The sequence below is a fragment of the Miniopterus schreibersii genome (genome assembly GCF_964146895.1).
Source record: "Miniopterus schreibersii genome assembly, chromosome: 1".
In the NCBI taxonomy this organism is placed as follows: Eukaryota; Metazoa; Chordata; class Mammalia; order Chiroptera; family Miniopteridae; genus Miniopterus; species Miniopterus schreibersii.
Genome location: NC_138101.1, coordinates 136,708,371 through 136,733,976, shown reverse-complemented (window position 1 = coordinate 136,733,976; position 25,606 = coordinate 136,708,371). Strand labels below are relative to the sequence as shown.

The following is a 25,606-nucleotide window of genomic DNA, read 5'->3' as shown; positions in this document are numbered from 1 at the left end:
GGAGCAGGGAGAGGAGGAAGTTGGTAACACTTCAGTCAGTAGTCTCATCTCTTAGTTATCTTTACCACAAGCCCAATGTGCTAACTATCTTGAACTTTCGTTTCCCACATGCTCTGCACTTTCCTTTCACATTTTAAGTGCTCCTATTGTAATCTCCTCTAGACCTCCCTTCCAGAATCTGTTATGTCCCATCCCCTGTTATGTCCAGGGTCCTCTCCAAGCAGTATCATTAACTCTCTTCCTCACCTGTTATCCAAAGCAGTTTCTTTTTGTTCTTATTAAACCACTAACCACAATGTGATGAGTAAGAGGTTGCTCTTATTTTTTAGTGCTTTATATTCATTTTCCCACGTAATTCTCAACCACCCTGTGAAGTAGGTACTGTTATTCCCTTTGTCTTATCAATGGGTAAAGTAAGGCTTAGAGAAGTTAAATAACTTGCCCAAAGTCATTCATGTAATAATACAAATTATCACTACTCCTAATTAGTAATAATTACTAGGACTGGGATTTAAAGCCAGGTCCCTGGCTCTAAAGCCATTCTGCTGCCTTTGGTGCAGAACTTACACTTCCCCTTAGGGAAAACGTACAACACCTAGCATGAGATTTGCACTAAACATGTGTTTGGTGAATAAAAAAGGCGGTGAAGAAATCTCATTAAATTGCCTATTATGGCCTAATATGTCCAATTCACCTGGACCTGGAGGTACAAAAATGATCCCACAAAGTCTCTACCCTCAAAGAGTCTACAGTCAATTTACTGTGGGAGAGACAAGTAAATAGGTGATAAACACATAGTGTGATACGTGCTATTTCTGTAGACAAGTTGCTTAGAAAACATAGGATGAGGCACAGATGACTGGGGAGAAAAACAGTCAAGAATGTTTGTTTCTGCTTCTACCTTCAAAACCAAAATTAAGCAGGGTTCTAACATATTAGTACTCTAGCAACTAGCATGGCAGGGATTAACATATTTCTTTTTAAAATTAGTTTATATTTTATCTCAAATTATCTACCTAGTTCAATAAATCTCATCTTTTAAAAAACACATTTTAAAATTTAAAGAATGATCTGCTTTTTAAATATGTTCAATTTATATGACAGTACCTATTTCTCTCTCCATATTTTTCATTATAGAAAGAAACACTCGATGAAAAACACACACAACTTGTTATACAGCTGGCTGGTGTTAGAAGTGCTTGCAAACAGACCCACAATCAAGTTAGGCTACTGTAGCTCAGAAGAAAAAGTTGCATTTTAAGCAACTACTCCAAAAACACCACCTATCCTCAAGTACATCCTACTCCTAAGTGAAAAAACAAAACTTTAGGTTATTCCCATATATATTCCCTCCCTCTTCCCCTCTAATTTAACCCTACAATAAAGATAAATACAATTCAGGTAACATTTCCATCAGTTGTTCACTTACCAAACAAATAGTTCATTCAAGTGGACACTTTCTGGGCTGTCATGGAAAACGCCAATAAAAAGCCTATTAAATTCAACTTACATCTTTCACGTCTTCCTTGTCCCAAACAATTACTACGGAAGAAAATAAATTAGGCCTAGCAATGTCATTTACCACAAAGTTGGTTGCTATAAAAAAATGTTATAGCTTTTCTAGGTGACTAATAATAGATTAAGTGATTTTTAACACTGTTCTAATCCGAATACAGCAAATTTCCTCAAACGCTGTGGAACCAGTAAAGACAAAATAATAAAAGAGGTGGTGAAGAAAGGACATAAGAAACCATGAGAAATGAAATGAAGTACAGATAGATTTCACTTGTTTGCATTTTGTAAAATTAATGAAGACAACAGCAAAGAACAAAAACCTAAAAAGATTAAAATTTAAGGGCAGCAAACATAAGCAACTAAGAAAGTGCAGCTTCAAATACACACAATTCCGAAAGAGAACCTAAGTTCTTTGCGCTAAGGTTGGGGAAAATCAGGTACAAGTTCAAAGTAGGTTAAACTTAACTTTCAGCTTCTTATCACCCTATTTAGCAAAATGAAAACAACACGGCAGACAAAGAGTTCCCATAAAACTTTCTTTCTTATCTTCCCTAGTAAATTCTCTCACTTCAGAAGGAAAAAATTAACAAAAGGATATTTGTTTTTAATAGTCCCTATCTTTAGTTAAAGATTCTTAAAAATTCATGAAGCCTTGATTAGACAGGAGAGAGTAAACAGCTGTTTACAGCAAGGAATTGTGACGTGTTACCTGCTGTAGAGAAAAGTTAAAAACAAAAGGAATTTTGAGATTACTTATTCCCATAGCCTTCATTAATACACTAGAGAAGTTTTTGACAATTTATGAAATTTATAGACTTAAAAAACAGGGCTTCAAACTACGACTATATTTAATACTATAATATTAACCAAGCTTTTAATTGCTTGTTTAAAAATTCCAAACCACAATTCCCCCAGGAAGCGTAACTATTACTATTAAAAGAAAATAATAGGGATTATTGCATTCATCAAATTTATTAAACCCAATGCTATGCTAGTCACCATAACAATCTATTGTACTTTTGTTCTTTCATTAAAGAATTCGTCGGCCGTTCACTATTAGGTTACTGTTTAACTGGTAAATTGAGGCAAAATACTAAATAACTTGAGAAGTCACAAGTGCAAAGTCCATTGTACAAAACTACTCAACCATGTTCTCTCTCTATGTAATTTCCCAGGTATAATTTAACCTGTCTGCGCAAAAGGTGAATTCTAAATTCTGCATGAATTGACTTTTACTGTTGCCTTTCTTTTTGCTTGAAAACTCCTTTCATACCCTGCCACCGATTCGATTTCACCTGTAGGTAAGGAACACAGGACGCATTGTGGGGAAAACAAACCAGAATGTGAGAAAAGAGGTTATCAGATATACAGGGGAGTGAAACAGTTGACTGAAAAACACTTCATCCACTATCCTTTTTCTCCATGGGAAGGAGGTATTTGGAATATATGTTACCATTTCCTTCACGAAAACCCCTGTAAGCTCCGAGAGCTCCCAGGTGAGTGCTTACCTGGCTCATCTGAGGGCTGGATCCGGGCTTTTACTTCTGCTAAGCCGGTCTCCCCCTCTTGGGGGGCTGGAGCGGCTGCGCCCTCCTCCGTGTCCTCTACCTTCGTCACGGTAAAGTGCGGCATTGCCGCAGAAACCGAGCTTTCTCGGCGTTAAGCGTCCTGCCAGCCGCCGTGCCCACCCCACCGCGCGCCCGCCTCTGCCCGCCGCCCGAGGGAGCCCGGCGCCGGGGACCGGGAAGTGCCGGGGCTCACGTGACCAGCCACCTAGGCAGGGAGCGCGGGAGACACGCCTTCCACCGCCTCTATCTCTCGCTTAAAAGGATTAGCACCCCACCCTTCGCTCATGGTTTTTAAGCGCGAGAATCCCATGAGCTGTTTGGGCTGCTTTCCTTTCTGGGAGCCGCCAAAAGCTGGCGAGCGGGCGGAATTCGTGAACTGCAGCCCGCGGCGAGCTCAGCCACAGGTAGTCGGACGTACACCGCTTCTAAAAGCCAAGGAGATCAGTCGTTGTTCAAGACCGACTTTGTGCTCTTCATTGCACTAGGAAGTTTTCATTATGATCTCATTTAATCAACAGGCTGGAGAACTTGCCCAAAGTCACAGAGATTGTTAAGTGGTGAAGCCCCAACTTAAAAACTTCTAAGACCTTTGTTGGCAAGTTGTTGTTTCATGGGGGGGGGGGGGGAGTCACATGCTCAACCTAAATTTTATGAGTTCCTGTATAGCGCTGGCTTGTCATCTTGGCTGCACACAGGAATCACCTGGGGAGACTTTAAAGCTACCGACTCCTGGGTCTCATCCTAGATATTCTGATTTAATTGTTCTCTAGCAGAACCCGGGCAACAAACTTTTAAAAGCACCCTCCTCCCCATGGTTCTAAGGTGCAGCCAAGACTGAGAATTACTACTACACATGGGAAAGAGAAAAGTTTAACCTGTTGAGTCTTGGTAACTATTTTAATAATTGAAAGAAACTAAGTCAGGTGTGGTAGTGTTGTACCTTGGGTGATTTTTCCACACAACTCAGGTAACTATTCTAGTTTATTCAAAGGAACTTAAAACACTACCAAATTGTCGAAGATTTCAATATTTTATTCTGGGTTCCAAATTCTTGAATACTTTAGTGCCACTGCATATTTCCAATAGGAGCTTGCCTTTCATATTTATCTTATAAAGAGTTGAATTATGGCTAATCTATAGTTGATGGACAGAAAAAAATGACTTGTGTTTAAGAATCAGTGTACAGCTTGTGCATATAAGCCTATGTACAATTTTATCCTATAAACCTCTCCCCTCTAAAAAGTTCCCCAAACTAAACAAGTAGGAAGGTAACAAATTCCTGTTAATCTGTGATAGGAGCAATTTCTTTATCAACTTGATGCTTTGGTACCATAGTGGTCAGCAATTTAAAAATAGTTCTCTCCTAGAGTGGACTATAGGTAAAAAAGAAAGAAAAAGAAAGTGCAGGGGCATAAAAACAATTGAAGGCGAAGTTAAAGTAGTACAGAAAAACTTGGGGGGAAAGTGGTAAAACTGAGGTATGTTGAGTGCTTTGTATAAGGAGTTGTTAGATAGAGGGTAGGATATAAGAAATAGCTATTTTAAGTACAATAAACTACCACAATGAGGCATCATTATAAATCCACCATGATGGCTAAAATTGGTAAGACTAAATTAGGTGAGAATGTGGAACAAAAGTAACTTTCATACACTGTTACTAGGGTGTAAGTTGGTTCACCCACTTTGGGAAGGGTCTGGTACTTTCCGCTATAACTTACCCTCAATTGCATTCCTAGGTATTCACCCCCCAAATGAAAACATATTCCCCAAAAAAGACTTGTACAAGAATGTCCATAAGAGTTTATTACTAATAGCCCAAAACTGGAAACAACCCAGGTGTACATTCACAGAATGGGTAAACTATGATATGATATGTGCACGCAAAGAATTACTATTCAGTTCTAAAAAGGAATCAATCAGTGATACATGCAACAATATGGATGAAACTCAAAAACATTATGCTATGTAAAAGAAGTCATAAACAAGAGTACACAATATTTGAATCCACTGATATGAGGTTTTAGAACAGGCAAAACTAAATTATGGTACAGAGAAACCAGGATAATGGTTGCCTCTGGGGAGATGAAGGTGATTAACTGGGATGGGGCATGAGAGAACTTCCCGAGTGATGGTAATATTCTACATCTTGATAGAGTTTAGAGTTTCACGGGTGTATGAATTTGTCAAAGCTCAGCCAATGTTCATTTAAAGTGTGTGTATTTCATTGTATAAAAAGCTTTACCTCAAAAGAAAAAAAAATCTGCAAACTACTACTGAATTCTAACTAATAATATGTATTTTGAAGTATGTGGGAGAAGTTAACTGATGCCTGCAATTTACCTTGAATTGTACAGGTAAGAAGATGGATAGATATGTGATAGGACAAGTACAATAAAATGTTAATGACAGTCGCTGGGTGGTGGGTGTATGGATATTTACTATAAAAGTTTTTAAACTTTTTGTATATCTGAAAGCTTTTATAATAAAATGTTTAAAAAGATACAATGAACTGACAGACACCATTGTGAAAATGAATAGGTAAGTCACAGACTGGGAGAAAATATACAAAGGACTTGTATCTAGAACATACAGAAATGCCCTACAACTCAGTAACAAAAAGACCTGAATGGCTCAGTAGTTGAAGTGTTGGCCTACGCACCCGAGGGTCGCGGGTTTGATTCCCAGTCAAGGGCACGTACCTGGGTTGCAGGTTCGATCCCACACCAATCAATGTGTCTCTCTCACATGATGTTTCTCTCCCTCCTCTCTCTTTCTCTCTCTCCCTCACCCCTCCCTTCCACCCTTTCTGAAGTAATAATCATCATCATCAATGGAAAAAATATCCTCCAGTGAGGATTAACAAAAACATTAAAATTTAAAAATAAAAAAACAACACAAAATGGGCAAAGGATTTAAACAGACAATTCACAAAAGATGTTACACAAATGGCTAATAAACACTTGAAAAAGTGCCCAACATTACATTACTGGCCATTAGGGAAATACACATTAAAATCACAATTAAAACTGTTGGTAAGGATGTAGAGCAAATGTTGGTGGCAATGTAAAATGGTACAATCACTTTGGAAAAGTCTGGCAGTTTTTAATAAATTAAAACATACATCTACCCTATGACCCAGAAATTCCTCTTTTAAGTATTTACCCAAGAGAAATAAAAGCATATGTTCATTTAAAAAATCTGAACAAGTATGTTTATAGCAGCTTTATTCATAATATCCTAACAGGAAACAGCCCATGTATCTGTCCACAGGATAAAGAAACTGTAGTATATTCATACAACAGACAACAATAAACAGAAATGAACTACTGATAACATTCAACAACATGGATAAATCTCAAAAACATTACACATTATAAATTATACATTAATTATACACATACTGGAGTGTTTGGGGCTGAAGCACACTGATGTCTGCAACTTTCACTGAAATGCTTCTAAAGTAGATGAATCAATGGAAGGTATAAATATGTAATAAAACAAAGTAGCAAAATGTTAATCTGGAGGATAAGAATATGGGTGTTCACCATACAATTCTTTCAAACTTTCTGTATGTTTGAATATTTTCATAATAAAATGTTAGCAAATAATACAATGAATTGAAATCTAAAGATCTTAGGATCTAAGTATAAAAGCACATCACTTATGGGTCAAATTCTGTTTCACATAAAATTTAGGCAGTTGCAAAAAATGCTTTTCCAGTACTTTGATTTTAGAGAACTGAATGTTGTTGTTTTTGTTTTTTTGTTTTTTTTTTTAAAATATATTTTTATTGATTTCAGAGAGAGGAAAGGAGAAGGAGAGACAGAGATAGAAACATCAATGATGAGAGAGGCACTGATTGGCTGCCTCGAGCCCGCAACCCGGGCATGTGCCCTGACTGGGAATCGAACCCCAATCGCCTGGATCCTAGGTTGACACTCAACCGCTGAGCCACGCCCGGCTGGGCCAATTACTTATTTTTAATCGCAGCTAACAACTCATGATAACCAGCATTTTGTTTTATTCAACCCACCTATTAAATAAAGACAAGTTAGATTTAGTGAAAAGATTGAAACAATTAATGGAAAGTTAATGGAAAATTATTTTTTTCTTTTTTTAAAAAAAAATTATGTTTTTATTGATTTCACAGAGAGAAAGGGAGAGAGAGATAGAAACATCAATGATGAGAGTCATTGATTGGCTGCCTCCTGCACGCCCTCTACTGGGGATCAAGCCTACAACGTGGGCATGTGTGCTGACCTAGAATCAACCCATGATCTCCTTGGTTCATGGGTTGACACTCAACCACTGATCTATGCAGGCTGGACTGGAAAATTATTTTTCAACATAAGAATTCTCTATCATATTATAATACATTATTATACTATATTATGAAAAATCAATTTTAGAGCAAATCATGTATTTCCTCTGAGAACTGTGTTGTACAAAAGCTATACAAATAATCTAGAACCAAACAATCTCACTGCTGAAATGATTCTGAAAAAGAAACTAATAATTCATGCCAAAAACGGATCTGTGATGCAAGAAAACTATAATAAGTGATCAGTGAGCAAAATCCCTGAAATTAAAAAGCCACATACATTTTGAATACATGAATTTTACCATTCTTCAGAGCATCTTGTAGATATGATGTTGAGATTTTAGTAACATGTCCAGTAACATTCTTTTTTTTAAATAAAAAATGCAATTAAGGCTTGATCAAAAGTATATACCAGCATGCTAGTAAAAAGCTGGAGATGTATAAAATAGAACAGACTAAATTTCATGAGCACGCACAATGTAGATTTAATTCATCTTATCTGTCCACACCTTTTCACAGAATTCTCCTTCCATCTCTCGTGCACATAAGACAAATTTTTATGCCAGTAATTTAAGTGTGCATATGTGCATGCATACACATGCACATACACAAGTTCAGTGGGAGTGCTGAGTAAAGAACAATGGATTTGATTTAGAAACAGATTCAAACCTTATGAACCTCTCCTAAGCTCCTATTGTTTGAAGACACCACTCAGAGAGTTTTATCCACTATTGACATCTAGCCACACTTAATCTTTAAAATTATAACCAGTTAATAGTAATAGTTTTGTGCTTACGACATTCAGTTTATTAGAAATGCTATTTTTACAAGAAGTAATAAAGAAAGTGGAATCTACTTCCAAGCAGTTGCTTCTAATGTTATTATTGCAAAATATTTAGGGTGGACATTCTCACTGAATCGTTGCAACTGCCAGTGGCAACTAAATACAAGTAGAAACTAACTACATTATATTTTAATTTTCTTTCTATTTTAAAAAATTTTTTAAATTGATTTCAGAGAGAGAGGAAGAGAGAGAGATAGACGCATCAGTGATAAGAGAGTCATTGATCAGCGGCCTCCTGCTGCCCCCCACTGGGGATGGAGCCCGAAACCCAGGCATGTACCCTGACAAGGAACTGAACCATGCCCTCCTGGTTCATAGGTTGACGCTAAATCACCAAGGCACTCCGACTGGGCATTTTTAATTTTCTTGATCGAGGTAAGTTTATGAAGAACTCTGAGCTAAAAAGGTTAATCATGTTTTATCCTCAGTCGTAAACTCTTCATACTCTTTATTCTATAAATCTTTACAGTGATCAATCTAATAATTCGTCCTATTGAGAGAGATGTGTTTGAGGGGAAAAAGACCTGAATTCTTTAAAACATCTAACTTCAGATATGGAGTTACATGGAGAGAGGAAAGAGATTATATGTGCTAGAGCAGAGATTCTTAAGAAAAATATCAGACTTGCATGAAAGACTAACCCACTGCCCCACCCCATTCAGATACTCTCGCTTCAAAGGGCCCTTGGTAGGGAAACACTACCTCACACCCCCTTGAACATGGTATCATTCAGGTTAGGCAAATATACGAAAGGCTGTGAACCATTATTTTAGAACAGTGCTTACAAATTATCTCTGGTAAAAGACTATTTTTCTTTAAATTTCCAATTTATTGTGGGCTAAAAATTTTGTAAAAAAATAAGGAACAATTACTAGAAAATGAAATAAAAATATACAAAATGTAAGTTTCAATTTTTATTATTAGATTCAACAGACATAAAATTGCTCTATTAAACTGCTATACAAGTTCCTTAAGAACTATCAATTTCTGCCCCAGCCAGTATAGCTCTGTTGGCTGGGTGTTGTCCTGAGCACTGAAAGGTTGCCAGTTGGATTTGGGTCAGGGCACATGCCCGGTTTTCAGTCGATCCCTGGTAGGGAGCATACAGGAGGCAGCCCATCAATGACATCAATGTTTCCCTCTCTCCCTCTCTTTTCCTCTCTCTCTAAAAATCAATAAAAATATATTTTTTTAAAAAACCTCTCAATTTCTGAGCTTATCACCTTACAAATAGGTAACAAACAGCTGATGGACCAGCACTGTCTGCATACACTCTGAATAGCTCTGTGTTAGAGAATATTGTAAACATTTTACTGAGGATGTGTAACAGTTCACTATTTAAGTTTAGCACTATAGCTGGAGCCTGAAAAATACTGGCTCTCATTCTTTGCTTTTTTTTTTTTAACCCTCATGTGAGGATAGTTTTTCCACTGCTTTTCAGAGAGAGTGGGAGAGAGAGAGAAACAACGATGTGAAAGAGACACGTCGATTGGTTGCCTCCCAAACTTGCCCCAACTGGGGCCGGGGATTGAGCCTGCAGCCGAGGTATGTGCCCTAGACCAGAATCGAACCTGAGACCCTTCAGTCCTTGCTCCGACGCTTGAACCACTGAGACAAACCGGCTAGGGCCTGACTCTCATTCTTAAGTACACATTTTCCATATTTACCATATTCAGCAAACCCTTCTTCTCCCTCAGATACTGCAACAATAAATATTCAAAATATCAAAATGGCCACAAATTCTGAATTTTACCTTACTATGTAGATAATTATAGAAAGAACTGAATAAATTAGTCAATTATTTTGGTGAGGATCAACTACCATGGCTAGCAAGGACTTAAAACTTCTACATCTCAAAATTACATAACACTGCCTATGAAAATGAATTTTTATAAAATGGAATCAGTAACGAATATAGTATAATGCACTTGGGGGCTAATAACTGAAAGATAATACTGTTCATAAAAACAACAACATTATTTTCTGATGGATTCATAATATTGTAGAGAAGGAAGACAAAGAGTTCTCCAAATCAAACATCAGGAAAATCTCATGCTTTACAGAGGCTGAAGGAATCACGTATTTATTCAATATATATTTGAGTGCCCACTATGTGCCAGGAAATAGGAATGCAAAAGAGAACAAGACACTGTTCCCACCCTCAAGGAACTCATGGTCTTGTTGTCCAATTAAGGAGATACTAAATGCAATATAAAACCAGGACTCTGTACAAACAGTGTAAGCATAGAAGGAACCTGGAGAGCACAACACACCATCACCTCATCCAGTTACTTCTTCAGGGGCCTAAAGTTGTGAGTCTTCACCAGAGGAAAGAACACAGTAGTACACTTGATGGGCAACTACTTTAATTTGATAGCTAAGTCAGTCATTTTGGCTGCTGACCCAAATACGAAGGCATTAGCAAAAGCAACTGAGTACTCAGAGCCCTCAGTTTCCACTGTTACCTTTTTTTTTAAAACAATATTGTTACTCCCTATATAAGGCTGTCTATTTCTTTCAGCCTTATGTCATTATAGTCCAGGTATGATAGAACCCAAGAATCACCAACCGAAGAGGTAGCATGGGCAGTTATTTCATTTCTGATGTGTGACATTTCATTCTTTTATTATGAAATACTTTCTAGATGGGATTCTAGTCAATACTATAAACAGTGTATAGAATATAAAACTGATATTAAGCCATATATTGCCAAAACTTAGGACATATTTCCAAAAAAGGAAAATGAAAACACAATTCAAAACAAAATGTCCTGGTTAATTTTCACCTCATAGAAGAAAAAGTTCCTTATAAGTTATTACTTCCTCCCTCCCCTGCAACAAAACTCCGTTTAAAAATAGATCTACTGAGACTTGGGTCAAAATATGAATATTCATTAACTTTAGGAGAGATGGACAAATGTAACTAAAACAACAACTCTTCAGGTAATTCAGCACTACTACACTGCCCTAGGATTTGCACATCATTTGTGTTAAAAAACAGTAAAATACACAGTTTGGAAAGATTTCCTTTTAGAAACACAGAACCTTAAGTTACTTGGGAAACATGTCATTTTATTAACTACACCACCCACTGTGACTATTTCTTTTAATGCTCCCAATGCCAGACAAAATAATTGCAAAAATGGACACAGAACATAAAAATTGCATTTCTTTTATGCTTCCTTTACTGTACTATACAACTGAGGCTTAATACATGTTTCAACAGAGCCAACCACTGTTAGCATAGTAGAGAAAGTGTAATGACAAGAACAATGTATTAGAATCACACACACCTGGGTTCAAATCACTATTCTTTGATGTACTACTTGTAAGACCTTGAGCAGCTTACTTAACCATATCAGCTTCAGTTTTCTCCTGGATAAGAAATCCCATCCAAGCTCAGAAGAAAATGACTTTTTTAAAATGAAAAAATATCAAAACTGATGATTTTTCAGGAAAGGAAAGAATTAACTTCATCTGATAGGAAAGAATGCTTTCTCTTTCCTATTATTAAAATTTTATTTGGAAATAGCACACTGCTAAAGTAGAAACAATAAATCAACAAAACATAATTTTTACATGCATTTTAGGATATAAATTAACCAACTGTGAAAATAAGTATTATTTCTAGGTACTTTTTAAAAAGCTAGATGCTAATACTCTCAATATAGAATAAAGATGTATTTCAACTGCATTCAATTTCTCATAGATCCTCAAATTGAAAATGTACACGTGTATACAAAAATGGTTAATTATTAGTGTTTTCTTTTTTTAAACTAGCAATATGAAAAGTGAATACCCTTACCCCAAAGTAAAAGCAGACTCAACTGGTAAAATGGAGGAAATTCAGGTGCCACTTTGCTGAGAATTAAAGCTATCTAGTAAATGGTTCCAACTGTAAACAGATGAATGCTATCGAGTACCGTGCATGAATTTCTCAAGGCCATTAAAAATGTAATAAGGCTCAGCAATGCAGTAATAAAAACGCAAAACAGAAGTTGTCACTGTTTAATTTAGCAAGAAAACCGGAGACTGAAACCCAGCTGAGCTAAAATAACAGGAAATTTTAAAAAGAAAAAAACAACAACCCAAAGTTAGAATTAAGACCTAAACACACCTATCATTTCCTTATAACTTAATACAGCTTTTGTTTTCTATTTCTGTACTTTTCAACTACAAAAAAACCCTCAATTTTAGGAGGAAAAATATAAAAAGCTTCAGCCCTTATTCAGTTAAGACAGACAAAAAGTTTTGCATAGCCTCTCAGGTTGACTAACATACAATATTGACTTGATTCTGAAATTTTGTTAACTCTAAATTCCACCAATGATTTAATGGTGGCTTAAAATTGTTCAAAAGTAAAATGTATCTGAGTATGTATTGGTAAAACACCACTTTACCAATCACTGATATTTAATCGAATTATCTAGAGCATTCTATGACAGACTTCTATAAAAGAAAAGCCTTTCTATTAAAGCAGCTTAACTGCAGCTCAACCTTTTGAAAATTTTTATTATAGATGTTTTTAAATACACATAAAAGCATAGAGGACAGTAAAATGCATCCTCATGTACCTTTGAATCCAATTCAACAAATTTATTTATTTGTTACATATATCTTTATTGATTTCAGAGAGAGGAAAGGAGAGGGAGAGACAGAGATAGAAACATCAGTGATGAGAGTCACTGATCGGCTAGCCCGCAACCCATGCATGTGCCCTGACCAGGAATCAAACCCTGATCGCCTGGATCCTAGGTCGATGCTCAACCGTTGAGCCACGCCCAGCCGGGCAAATTCAACACATTTATAAACGTTTGTCAATCTTGTTTTGTCTCTCTCTCCTCAACTTTTTTGGGGGAAGGGGGTAAGTACATTTTATTTCATCTGTAAATAGTTCAATATGAAACTCCATAGATAAGGGCTTTACATTCCACAAAGTCATAAATTTAAGTAAGAAAATTCACAATAATTCCTTAGTATCATTTAATACCAAGTACATGGTCACATTTCCCTGATTATCTCAAAGTGTCTTTTTACAGTTGTTTTGTTCACATGAGGATCTAAATGAAGTTCACACATTGCATTTGGTTGATACGCTTTTTATCTGTAACAGCTTTCCCTCCCTTGTTATAACTTTTCCTCCACTCCATGATTTTTATTTGTTGAAGGATCTAGTTATTCAATAAAATTTCCCACATTCTAGATTTGGCTGATTGCTTCTTGTGGTACAAAATAGCGTATTATAAAGTTTAATCATTGGCTATGGAGTATGGAGAACAGGGGATAACAGCTGTGGTTTATAACTGAAATAAAGTGATACTGAAAACTCTTAAAAAACAAACAAATAACTATCAGAGGATGCCATCAGGTGAGCTAAGAAGGTACCAAATCCATGTATTTTTATAAAACTATCCATCGTACTACTCTCTATATACAATGTTCTAGCTCACTATTAGATTGCCAAAGTGAAATGGATTGTATTCAATAACCATATAATATTAAAGTATATTTAGCCCTGGCCGGTGTCGCTCAGTGGTTAGAGCACCGGCCCACACACCAAAGGGTTGAGGGTTTGATTCCTGGTCAAGGGCATGTACCTGGGTTGCAGGTTCAATCCTGGGCCCCAGGTGGGGGTGCAAGTGGGAGGCAATCAATCGATGTATCTCTCTCACATCAAAGTTTCTATCTCTCTCTCTTTCTCTCCCTCCCTCCTTCCTCCTCCCTCCCTTCTACTCTCTCTAAAAAAAATCAGTGGAAAAAAATATCCTCAGGTGAGGATTAACCAAAAAAAAAAAAAGTATTTTTAAAAGAAGGGTAATGATCACCTGAGATTGGCAATACACTGTAACTCACTTATTTTGGTTTGAGGCAAAAAAACAGAAGTTTTTTTGAAAAGTATTTAAAAAGTGCTTAATACTTTGAAACATGTTCTTATAAAAAAAAAGCTTCTGAAGTTTCTCAGTCATACATTATTATTATGCTTTTTTAATCCTCACCCAAGGATATTTTTTCCATTGCTTTTTCAGAGTGAGTGGAAGGGCGGGGGAGAGAGAGAAACACAGATGTGAGAGAGACACACTGCCTGGCTGCCTCCGGCACGGGCCGAATGGGGCCCAGGATCGAGTCCACACCCAAGGTCCGGCATTGAACCCAGGACCCTTCAGTCCACCGGCAGATGCTCTAACCACTGAGCAACCGGCTAGGGCAAACATTATTCTTGTTCAACCCTAGCATGACACACTGATGAGACCTACTGATGACAAAGAATTGGTGGATCTGCTGAATAGGCTAAATGTCCATTTGTAATGTAATGATTCCAAGTACAAATTAACATTTTATAAGACCTACTGACATTTGCCCTGGCTGGTGTGGCTCTGTTGGTTAGGCATAGGCGTCGTCCTGTGCAACCTTTGGGGGTGTACAGGGGGCAGCCCATCTGTGTTGTACTATCACATCAATGCTTCTTTCTTTTTCTCCCCCTTCCTCTCTATCTAAAAAGCAATTTTTGAGAAATTTTTTTTTTAAAAAAAGACCTACTGATTTTAAGGAAAAACCTGCTGTGCTTTATCTACTTGGTGAACTTCTGCTCATCCTTCAAAGCCCAGCTCAGGTGGGAAAGTTCTTCCAATGCATGTAGCATTAATCATTCTTCTCTTTTGAGCTATGGCTTTATATGAGAACAAGCTGAAGAGCTTTTAAAAACTACTGATGCAGCTCGCCCAGCATGGCTTAGTGGTTGAGCATCGACCTATGAACCAGGAGGTTGTGGTTAGATTCCGGATAAAGGCACCAGCGCGGGGTTGCGGGCTTGATCCCCAGTAGGGGGCGTGCAGGAGGCAGCCAATCAATGACTCTCTTGTCACTGATGTTTCTCTTTCTTCCTCTCTCTGAAATCATAGATATATATAAAATAAATAAATACATAAATAAATACTAAAAATTTTATTATAAAAGTGATACACTCTTAATATAAAAAATTGTACATGTTGCCCTAGCTGGATTTGCGCAGTGGTTAGAGCGCCAGCCTGCGGACTGAAGGGTCCCAGGTTCGATTCCGGCCAAGGGCACGTACCTTGGTTGTAGGCTCAATCCCTGCCCTGGTCGGGGCACATGTGGAGGTAACCAGTCAATATGTCTCTCTCACATCTATGTTTCTCTCTCTTTCTCTTTCTCTCTCTCCCCCCGCCCCTCCCACTCTCTCTGAAAAGCAACGGAAAAAAATATCCTCGGGTGAGGATTAAAAAAAATAAAATTGTACATGTCCCTCTAAATTGTTTAGATAAAGAAAAATTCCCACTCTCCATTCTATTTTCAAACTCTCCAGAGATATCCACTCTCAACAGTTCCTTCTGTATCTTTAAGACATTCTTCATGCATAAGCAAATACAACGCTGAGTCTTGATTTTATTTACCAACCGGCCAGTCCCATAACTTCTAATGGAACCCTGATACAATGAAAGGAGAACAAATACTTCGATAGCAGAAAGATAATTATCTACTTTCAAAAGGCCAACAGTAGAAAAAAATTAAAACACAAAAATAAGTATTTAAAACTTCATGTGTCACCTCCACCTTGGTTGTGCAATGTAATGTGAGTAAAAGGTATATAATAAGAAAACAAACTTAGGGTGGTAAGCTTCTCTACAAGAAGAAACATGGAAGGCATGGGAATTGTGTGGAAAGGATTAAGAATCATACCAGTATCACAATCATAGAAGGATATGGAGAAAGGGCCAAAAAAAAAAAAAAATCAGAATTCTAAATATTAAAATAGCAAAAACAATCTGAAATACACTATGAGCTTAAAGATTAATTGTAGAAAAGGAAGTAGTTTTCCTATACTAACTCCAGCCCAGAGAAAAGTGTAGCTTAATATGCCCTTGATATTCTTGACAACAGCGTCCTTTGAAGATCTATGGCTAACAAGGCATTATGAAGCCAAAGGTGAAATAATTATATTTCTAACCAGTTCCCTTTAATGGTGCGAAAAATATATCAGAGGATGATAGTCATCATAAGAATTAAAAACAAAAAAGGGAAAAAGTAGGTTATTGGGAAAGTAGAAAACTAGTTTCCTCAGAATATGGGGGAAAGTATGATCCAATGGCTGGACAGTTAATTTCCCTATCATCTGGTACCAGAGCGTATTTAAACATTAAGGAATGTGCTACAGAGCCAAGTTTTAACTTCTGTACCCACCTACACAACATTTCACCTAGGCATGTCCTCAGTTTTCCCCTTATAGTATAAAACGATAGCACTCTGGACTGTAAAGAATGCTTACAGGTAAGATAGTAGCCTGGGCAAGAATCCTGTTCTGGAAAGCTAACACATTATAGAAACAAACCCACTTTTTAAAACAAAATACAAATACAATTCCATAACAGAAAAGCCACAAGCCTAACAATACTTAACTATAAATTACCTAATGACAATTACAGCAATAAAAAAATTAGCACCAATATAGTCTTTACCTGGTAATCTTACCACCTCAATACCATATGATAAGTAACTAAAACTATACTTTAGAGTTAGTTTGGAAGAAAGGAATTATTTTTTATTTCATAATATAATTTTAATACTGTGGTACACAGTGTAAAGTGTGTCAAGTTGAAAATAAGTCCAGGAACCAACCTGTAATATCTCCATTAAATAAATGATTAGTTGAGGATAATTCTAGGACTATAAGCTTTACCAAATCTACCTTGTCTCCAGACATTTAACAGTACAAACAGAAATAAGGAACTAAAATCATTCTGGTTTCCTGCAACCTTTAGGTAAGGAGGAACAACATTTTCTGACACTAGAAAATGGTTAAGGCAGACTTGCTTTTACAAGTTAGTGGTTGAAGCTATGGTTTTCAAATTTGGGTAGAATATCATTTTCAGAGTCTAAGATTCTTACAAGAAATTTTCACTACCAGTCATATCTACATTAGTTAGAATATAGAACTAAATATATAAAAATATAAAACTAAATACATAAAGCAATATAGTAGTTCTCAAACTTTAGAATCCTAAAAATGTTATGATCTCTCCATTCATTTCTCTCTTCATCACTTCTTCCCACTAAATCCAATGAAAACATCCAAGCTAGCCAACACAAACTGGTTCAGGAAGCTAAAAGTCTGCAGTGGTCAATCTAAGTTAGAAGTGGCTTGTGTGCTTTCTCACTACAAAGGCTCAATACTCAATACATTTCACTTAAAGTTCAAAGTCAAAAAATTATGTGGGAATCAGGCCCTAAAAGCGTCTTTAGGATTTCTATATTCAACAAGATAGCACGCTAAATCTACCCAGCCTCACCCAGAGTGAGTTTAGCTGCTTGAACTACTGTCTCTGTAAAAAATATATGAAGAACTTTGTGATACAATATCTCAAGTCTTTGTAGAAAAGCCAATAACTAATGTGATCAATAACTACTCCTTGTAAAGTAGCCTTAAAAACAGACTGTAGAAGTTAGAGCCCCAAAACTTAGCTCTCCGCTACATTTTACAATTTAGTATTCTCTGTGCTGAAAATCTATTAAATTCTTTGCCATTCATCCTTAACCAAAATACGCATTTCAATTCTAAGGAGACAAAAATAAGGAAGTCAAAACGTACATCTACTTTTCTTCTTGCCATGTATCTTCCCACAGGCCAAATTACTACTGCAGAGAACCACTATGCTAACCATTATTTCAAAGGGTTCCTAAGAATCTCAAAAAGAGGTTCCTGATTACTGTATATATATCAGAAAAACGATCTCCCAGAAAACAGTTATCCTTGGTAAATAAGCCAGTAAGGAAAGAATCCTGTCATCTGTGTTTCTACTTACCGTCAGTAACGTCTTGGGGGTTAGAAGTCCGGTCACTGGCTGGATCCAGTGCCACCGTGGCCAGTGAAGTGGTGGCTCCAGACATCTCACTCATAGGCTCACTACGGCTCGTTTCAGGCACACTCTCCCGGGAGCTAAATCTTACTCGGGAACTGGACCGGGAGCTGAGGTCTGGGCTGGTGTCTGACAAACCCGGAATATCATCAATCTTTGTTGGTGTCACCATGAACCGAACTGAAGCCATCTTGGTGGTGGTTTCTGGAGGATGCATTTTTCTTTTTTCCTCCTTTATAAGGGCAAAACAGAAAAACCCGCAAAATCCTTCCTCCTAGCTAGCTGCTTTTGATCACAAAAATAGAAAAGATAACTTAAAAAAATCTCAATTACCTTGATTTACACCACACAGAGACCCAAATAAGAATCTTTATACTCAGAATTCAAGCAGACTGACCTAGAAAGTGCACTACCAGTAGCTGAAAAATATTTAAGGAAAAAAAAAAAAAAAAAAGACAAAACGATGCCAGTCTCGTGTAACTTTGTTCCTTCAGAATGAAGAGCTATCTAACTATGTCTTCTGATCCAGGGCTGCGGGCTCAGTGCCATGATCTTAGAGAAGCAGGTGAAGGCTTTCTCCCTTCGACCCCCAGGTTTCGACCGAGGTAGTTAGTTCTTTATCTGGTAAAAGTCTCACGGTTTTAGTTGAGCCAAGCGCGCACAGGCCCACCCTTATGATGCAAATATAGCAGAGAGATTGCAAAACGGTGTACACCGGCCACCTGTTGTATATCAGGTGAATACCCCACAGGTCTGGCTGGGAGGAGGTGTGTGCAGTAGAGCCACCCGAGGTTTTTGAGGCCGATAATCCACTTGGGTCTGGTGGGAGAGGTGCGCATGCATAACGGGAAAAATATCCCACACTAGGACGGAGAATGAGGAGAGAAGGGTGAGCAGAGGAGGATGCAGGGGCAGAGCGGATTCCTGCCTCTCAGAGGTCTGCGGGGGTGGCCCACCCGCTCTTCTGGCAGAAAGGTCCCTGGGATCTGGGAAGAGAGGCTAGCGGATCGAGACACCTCGGACTGCAGCTCAGGATCGTAGCAGGTCCTTGCTAGTCCATCGAGCCCACGGTCCGCCCGCTAGGTTTCTCCTGCGTGTAACAGGACAGGCCACCTCTTCGCAGGGAGACGCTTTCTCTCCTACCAGGTCCCTGGCGCAGGTCAGCCCCTCGCCGTTTTTCCTTCGAGTCCCAGCAGAAGAGGAGGCAGCCTCGCAAGCTGGTGCTGGCTGGCCGAGCAGGAGGGGGCGGCGATGACTGAAGGAGGTCGCAGGTGTGGGATCCCGGCGCCAGCTGACAGGGGATGCGCGCGCAGCTGTTGTTTACAAGCCGGTAACTGTTTCCGAGCCGCAGCGCGCCCGGAGGCGGAGGGCTCGCGCTGCCGGGGGGGCCGGCCAGACGCTGGAGCTGCAGTTACGTGACCTCGCCGCTCCCGGCCCCGGGTCCAGCGGGCTGTACTGGCGCAGCCGCAGCCCCTCCCTTCCCTCCCGCCTTGTTCCTCATTCGAGGTTAACGGTCCGAAGAGAAGCGGGGGAACGGTCGGAGGGCGGAACGGTCCCGCAAACTCCGGGAGCCCCGCCCAGTCTGCGCGGCCCGCAGGCGGACGGAGCTGCAAGCGCGCATGCGCTCGCTGGAGTAGCGGCGAGTCCGGCGGGCGAGGGGCGGGGCCCCGTCGGAGGCCCTGAGCCCCACGGGAATTGTAGTCGTGCGTTTGGACCAAAGCTACGCGCACTTAGCAAATCCTCTTCCTTCTTGGTCCTGCGTTCTTGCCCCTACCCAGTCTGGAGGTACCTCAGGGAGCAGGCCCTGCCGCTTGTCCTCAGAACCTCAAAAAAACCCACCCTCTTTAGTAAGTGTCCCCGAAAACTTATGATTAAAAAAAATCACAAACCACCTAATATCATGTGCCTAATATCATGACCCTTCCCTTAATGGAATTTTTATTTATTATCCTCACCTGAGGATATTTTCCCATTTCTTTTCAGGGAGTAGAAGGGAGAGAAACATCGATGAGCGAGAGACCCATGGATTGGCTGCCTCCCCTCCCCCTACCTCCCCACCAGGGCTGGAGGCGGAAACGGAGGGAGATGCCCTTGGCAGGAATCCAACTCGCGGCCGCAGGGCCCGTGCTCTAACCATCGAGCAACCGGCCAGGGCCTTAATGGAATTTTTATATAGAAGTCTATTCTAAAGCATTGTGTCAGTGATTTCCCCTTGTCCTGAGGACTTCAAAATTCCCCTTTAATAAGAGCGTCCCTGAAAATTCATTATTTCTTTTAAAAAATCACAAACATTCCAAATACCACGTGTCTAGGTATGACCCTTCCCTTAGTGGAATTTTTATGTAGAGGTCTAAAGCATTGTGTCAGTGATTTTCAACTGGTATGCTGCAGTAATTTTTAAAACATACACTACCTTACAATTTGGTCGGGGGCACTAACCTCTTTTCCCTTAGTGTCAAAACACCCAACAAAACAATAGCCATCCAGTGTGAATGTATCAAAATTATACCTATTTTTTGTCAGATTGGCAAAATATATATATTTTTGGTGTGCCAGAGTTCTAGTAGTTTATGTGTGCCATGAGATTAAAAAAAGTTGAAAATCACTGCATTGTCTCCTTGAATTTATGCACTTTGTTACATTTTTCCTTTTCCTATCTTTGTGCTATGCCTTTCACAATGTATACATCTATTAAAATCATGTTGTACATCTTAAATATGTAGTCTGTCAACTATTTATACCTCAATAAAGCTGAAAAAATTGCTATATTCACTTTCTAGTCAGACTGAACATTCCATTAACAAAAACACCTTTAGTTTTAGACCTGGCCCTAGCCAGTTTTGCTCAGTGGTTAGATTGTCAGCCCACGGACTGAAGGATTTCGGGTTTGATTCCAGCCAAGGGCATGTACCTCAGCTCAATTGCTGGACCTGGTAGGGACACATTCCGAAGGCAACAAATCGATGTCTCTCACATTGATGTTTCTCTCTACCTCTCTCTCCCCCCCTTTCACTCTCTCTGAAAAGCAGTGGAAAAAAATACCCTCGGCTGAGGATTAAAAAAAAAATTTTTTTAGACTTGAAGGTAATTTCTCTTGACTCCATTCCCAATGTTTTTCCTACTACTGCCATGAGAATGTTTTTAGCATGTTTAATACACGAATAGAGGTGTTCAACATATTTTGGCTCATCAATGTTTTGTTTGAAAGTTATTTCTTGTAGCTTTGATCAAGACATTTAAATTTAACAATCTGGGCCCTAGCTTTGCCTTTGCCCTTCCTCTACACAAGTGGAAATGTTTAAGCATCATCCTTAGCAACAGATCAGAACTGTAGTAAGACCTGAGCCAGGAATTTCCCTTTAATAAATGACAAAGTCCAAAGTCTGAAAAAAAGATCCAGGTAACAAAATGTGAAACAATTCCCACTTAAAAATGTAAACCTCCTCAAAGCTAGATGCTTTTATGAAGCTTGGCCTATTGATTCTAACTTCAAGAAGCAAGAAATTGACCTACCTGAGGCATCCGTTTTTTCTCAGGCAGATACGCTGTTCATTCAAATCTCAGAGACTTTCCCTTTAGAAACGCTGGAGTTCTACTACATCCAATTTTGTTTTCTACCACAGAGTATTTTCATTCACTTACATACGTATATACTACCTACTACCAATATACTAAATCTGTTAAGACTCTTTTGTTTCTAAGCATGTCTCAGATGTTAATACCTAGGGGATGTCTTAAGCAAAAAGTCCTTGGTACATTCAAGTCAGTTTGTCTTTCTACTGTTTCAATTCAGAATATTTCCAGGTCAAAGTCTTATCAGTTCAGTCTACACAGAACATAGCACCGAGGAAGTGGGGCTGGGAGGGGGGTGATGGGGTAAATTATAAAGATAGAATTACAGTCAACATCTAAAAAAATGTGAGATTTCATTAACTGACTTTGGCGCTTAAGAAACTTCCATAGCAGATTCTTTTTTCTAGCCATTTGCAGAATTTCTAACATTTCTTCAATCATTATCCCCTTAATATGACAGGATAACTCTTTAAAATCCATCAGATGCATTGCTAAGAACCCTGTAAGAGGATAGGCTAAGAAATAAAAAATTGCTCGACAGGAGACAAGTATTTTATTTCACTATTCCTATAAGTTAAAGTAATTGATTTGAAAGTCATGAAGTCATGTCTTCCATTAACTATGACCCAAGTTTAGATTTTTTTTCTCGTTAGTCTTCTCTGCTGGGATGCTCAGACATCAGATTCCAAGAGAAACCATAAATCAAATTTGCACTGATTTAAGTTACATCTGCTTCTGGAGTCTACAATTTTGATGCAATAGAAAAATATTGCATAATTAGAACACAATCTCCACAAAGCAGTTTTTCTGTGGCACTAAGCAAATATTCAAATCCAATGTCAAAAGCCACAAACGAGATTGGGAAACGAGTGGATTAACTTGACAGAGAGAGGGAGACAAAAAAGCAAGATAGCATTTTTTGAATGACCATTTACAATATTTTGCCTCATCTTCCGTGTAATATAAAGTAATTGGATTAAAATTTTTATGGTTGCCCCATGACAGCTGCTCCAAAACTCAGAAATCTCCCAGGGTTTTTTTGTTATTAACCCCCAATAGTAGCTTGAAAAACAACAAAATCCCTGCTTGAATCTCTCATATCTCATCTTTTAAATTAAGATCCATGTAGTTCCACATGGCAGCTAGCTGCCAGACAGAATATAAAGTTAGGTATATGTAAGAGGGCAATTCCTTGATGAAGAGAACTAAAATCCTGGGAATATTACCCGAGGGGCAGTAAATATGCATAAAGGCATCCCCATTCACAATAGCTGGACAATACAGTAGATATATTAAGGTCCAACACTGAACCCAATCAGTTTTAGAGTTGGAAGAAAACTTAGAAATGATGACAAAATGGGGCTAAATAGGTTAAATGACTTAAAGTTATACAAATAGAGGAGAATCCTGGTCTCTTGACTTCCAATTCACTAACTTCCCTCTACATATAATATGGCTATTATTTGTCAAGCAACTCTTCCATTTTGAGTCAAAATGTCATTGCAAGAGGCAAGAAATTACATGACTGCAGGGTTATTGCTTAGTGAATGCATACAATTATGTGAGAGTCTTTCTCAACCTTTCCTTCCGTTCACCAACACCCTCCTATCACTAAAAGTACAGCACTACTCCAGCTATGGCAGTTACTTAAGATTTTCTTCCAGGTGTACCCCTGGGTTACTCTTCCCTCTCATCTTCCTCGTTTTTTTTGTTTTTTGTTTCTAAACCACCCTTTCCTTTACACAACATGTAAAATAAGAGCTCTTTCAAATTATTTTAATAACCTGGCAGTGGCTCAAAATATGAAAAGAAGATTCAAACTTGTTCCCTTTAAGGGGATGCTACCATGACTGCTTCGCACAAGCATGTTCCAAAGTACTGATGACACCGGATTCCACAGAGCAAGGGTGGTGAGAAGGTTTCAAGGCTCACAGGCTGAAAAGCTTGGTTTCGTAAAGTCTCAGAAAGGGGTAGCAGGTGGCAGGAGAGACATGGAATTTAAGGGACCCTCAGAGTACAGGGCGCGGCTGCTGGGTCATCAGCACCTTGAAACGTTTCTTGATGGTGATTCGGTGTCGAGAGTATTTGTCGTCTGGGGAGAACCGAGCAGGATGGGCCGAGCAGGTCTGTTGTCCTAGAGGATCAAACTTCTGCTCGAGGAAGAAAGACAGGACATAATCTCAGTACCGAAGTGGTGCGAAAACTCAATCACTGGCGTCGTGAGAAACTTGGAGGTTGGGATGGGGAAGGGGAAGCGCGAAAAAGGGTCAAGAGGAAGACAGGAGGCGCGGCGGTCAGATAAGCAGTCACACACTCCAGCTTCCACCACGCCCGGCTTCTGGGCTTTCCAGTTCCCCTCACCCAGCTAGGCGACTCGGCGGCTGGTCTCAACCTCTCCTCCCACCTACAATTCTCGCCAAGCCCATGTACAGCCTTCCCCCCACTCACCTTCAGGGTATAGACCCGTTCTCCCTGTTCATTGAGGTAATACTGGAGAAACATGATTTCGCTGAAGCAGGAGCTTCCAATTCCGTGCGCAGCTCAGCCTAACAGAGGGCCTCACGTGTTCGTCAATGTCCTTCCGGGATAGCCGGAAATAGTTCTCAAGGGAAGCCGGGAAATGTAGTCTTTTTTAGGCCTTTCTCCAGCTGGGCAGGAGGCGGCGCACTAGTGCAGGACTTGGCCTAGTTGCAACCAAGTTGCAACCTTGGAGCCATTGGCGCCCAGTTGCAACCTTTTAGGCTTTTTAAGACACGTGAAATGTGCCCATTGTGTGCCAAACATTGCTAGGTGTTACAGGGGGATAGAGATGGACATGGGGTGAACGTTAGTGAATAGAATCCTGTCTTTATCGCAAGATGCACACCCATTTCATGGGCAGTGGGTTTCTAGTGCCTGGAAAAACAAAGGGCTCCAGGATCCAGAACCCCTTTACCTTAGGGAAGAAAGAAAGTTTTCTTTCCCCCCCTCTTTTACATCCGGTTCCCCAGCCCTATTTTAAAGTATTGGCGGTAAGAGTGCATGATGGGTATTCAATATTATGTACCACAAAGAGAGCGTGAGGTTATTTTATGGAACTGGTGAAGTATGTTTTAGTGGTCGAACCAAGATTCAAACTCAGGTCTCTACCACAAATTCAGCGCTCTTTCTTATAGTGGTGAGTACCTAATAATAGCATAATAAGATCTCCCTCTTAGGGGTATTTCGAGTATTTTAAAGAACGTAGAAATTCTCCTTATAGGACTCTATTTTAAAGAAATGAAAATTGGAACTCAGGTAACATTGCAAAGATGATTGTTGCAGTATTATTTATAATCGCAAAAGCGTTGGAACATGTATTAATTTTATAACCAGAAAAACCTGAAAGATTTTTTTTAAAAAGAATATAAATGTAATGATACAGACATATGTACTTGTAGTACATAAAATATTTCTGCAAGGATTCACAAGAAACATAATAATGGTTTCCTTTGGGACAAAGAACTCGGGTTCCAGAGGAAATGAGTGGGAGGGAGATTGCTGTATGCTGTTTTGCATACTTTCACTTTAGAACCAATAGTGTGGTGAAGGCCTCGGGTGGGGTGGGGGCTGGGTGAAGGGAGGAGGTGGGGGGGGAAATTGGGGACGCCTGTAATACTGTCAATAATAATAATAATAATAGAGCATATATAGCCCATGGACACAGACAATAGAGTGGTGAGGGCCAAGGGGGTGGGGTGGGGGCTCAATGGAGGTGGGCAAACGGAGCGTGGGGGGGGGCATCTGCAGTAGTGTCAACAAAATAATTTAAATAAGAAAAAAAAATTTTTAATTATTTAACAAAATTTTTAAACAACAAAAATAATTTAACGCACAAAAGGACTTTTTGGTCTTGATATTTTAGGCTGAATGCCAGTTTTTCAGCCAAGGATTAA

At 39.0% G+C, this 25,606-nt stretch overlaps 2 protein-coding genes across 5 annotated transcripts in view; both read right to left on the bottom strand.

Annotated features, from left to right (window-relative positions):
• Window positions 1–19,703, bottom strand: part of SLC12A6 (solute carrier family 12 member 6) — an 81,235-nt gene extending 61,532 nt beyond the window's left edge. Inside the window, exon 1 of one of the 4 annotated variants that reach the window (XR_013999211.1) lies at window positions 18,066–18,555. Coding sequence is in view for 3 of the 4 variants with exons in the window: in XM_081143158.1 (XP_080999284.1) it covers window positions 18,066–18,336 (271 nt within the window). In the remaining variant the exon portion in view is untranslated. Of the gene's footprint in view, window positions 1–3,023; window positions 3,231–18,065 lie in introns of those variants that run through there. The other 3 variants (XM_081143158.1, XM_081143159.1, XM_081143160.1) reach the window with 3 other exon arrangements.
• Window positions 19,704–23,453: 3,750 nt separating this feature from the next.
• Window positions 23,454–24,266, bottom strand: NOP10 (NOP10 ribonucleoprotein). The gene is made up of 2 exons (XM_081147588.1): window positions 24,141–24,266; window positions 23,454–23,842 (listed from the first exon to the last, which is right to left on the bottom strand). The coding sequence occupies exons 1-2, from the start codon at window positions 24,192–24,194 to the stop codon at window positions 23,702–23,704; spliced, it is 195 nt and encodes a 64-aa protein (XP_081003714.1). The 5' UTR covers window positions 24,195–24,266; the 3' UTR covers window positions 23,454–23,701.
• Between the last annotated feature and the right edge of the window lie 1,340 nt (window positions 24,267–25,606).

Bases quoted from the DNA above. Each gene is read 5' to 3' on its own strand.
- NOP10 (XM_081147588.1), bottom strand. From the start codon at position 24,194: ATGTTTCTCCAGTATTACCTCAATGAACAGGGAGAACGGGTCTATACC. The intron at 23,843-24,140 runs GTGAGTGGGGGG...TTCCTCGAGCAG, and splicing joins AACGGGTCTATACCCTGAAG to AAGTTTGATCCTCTAGGACA.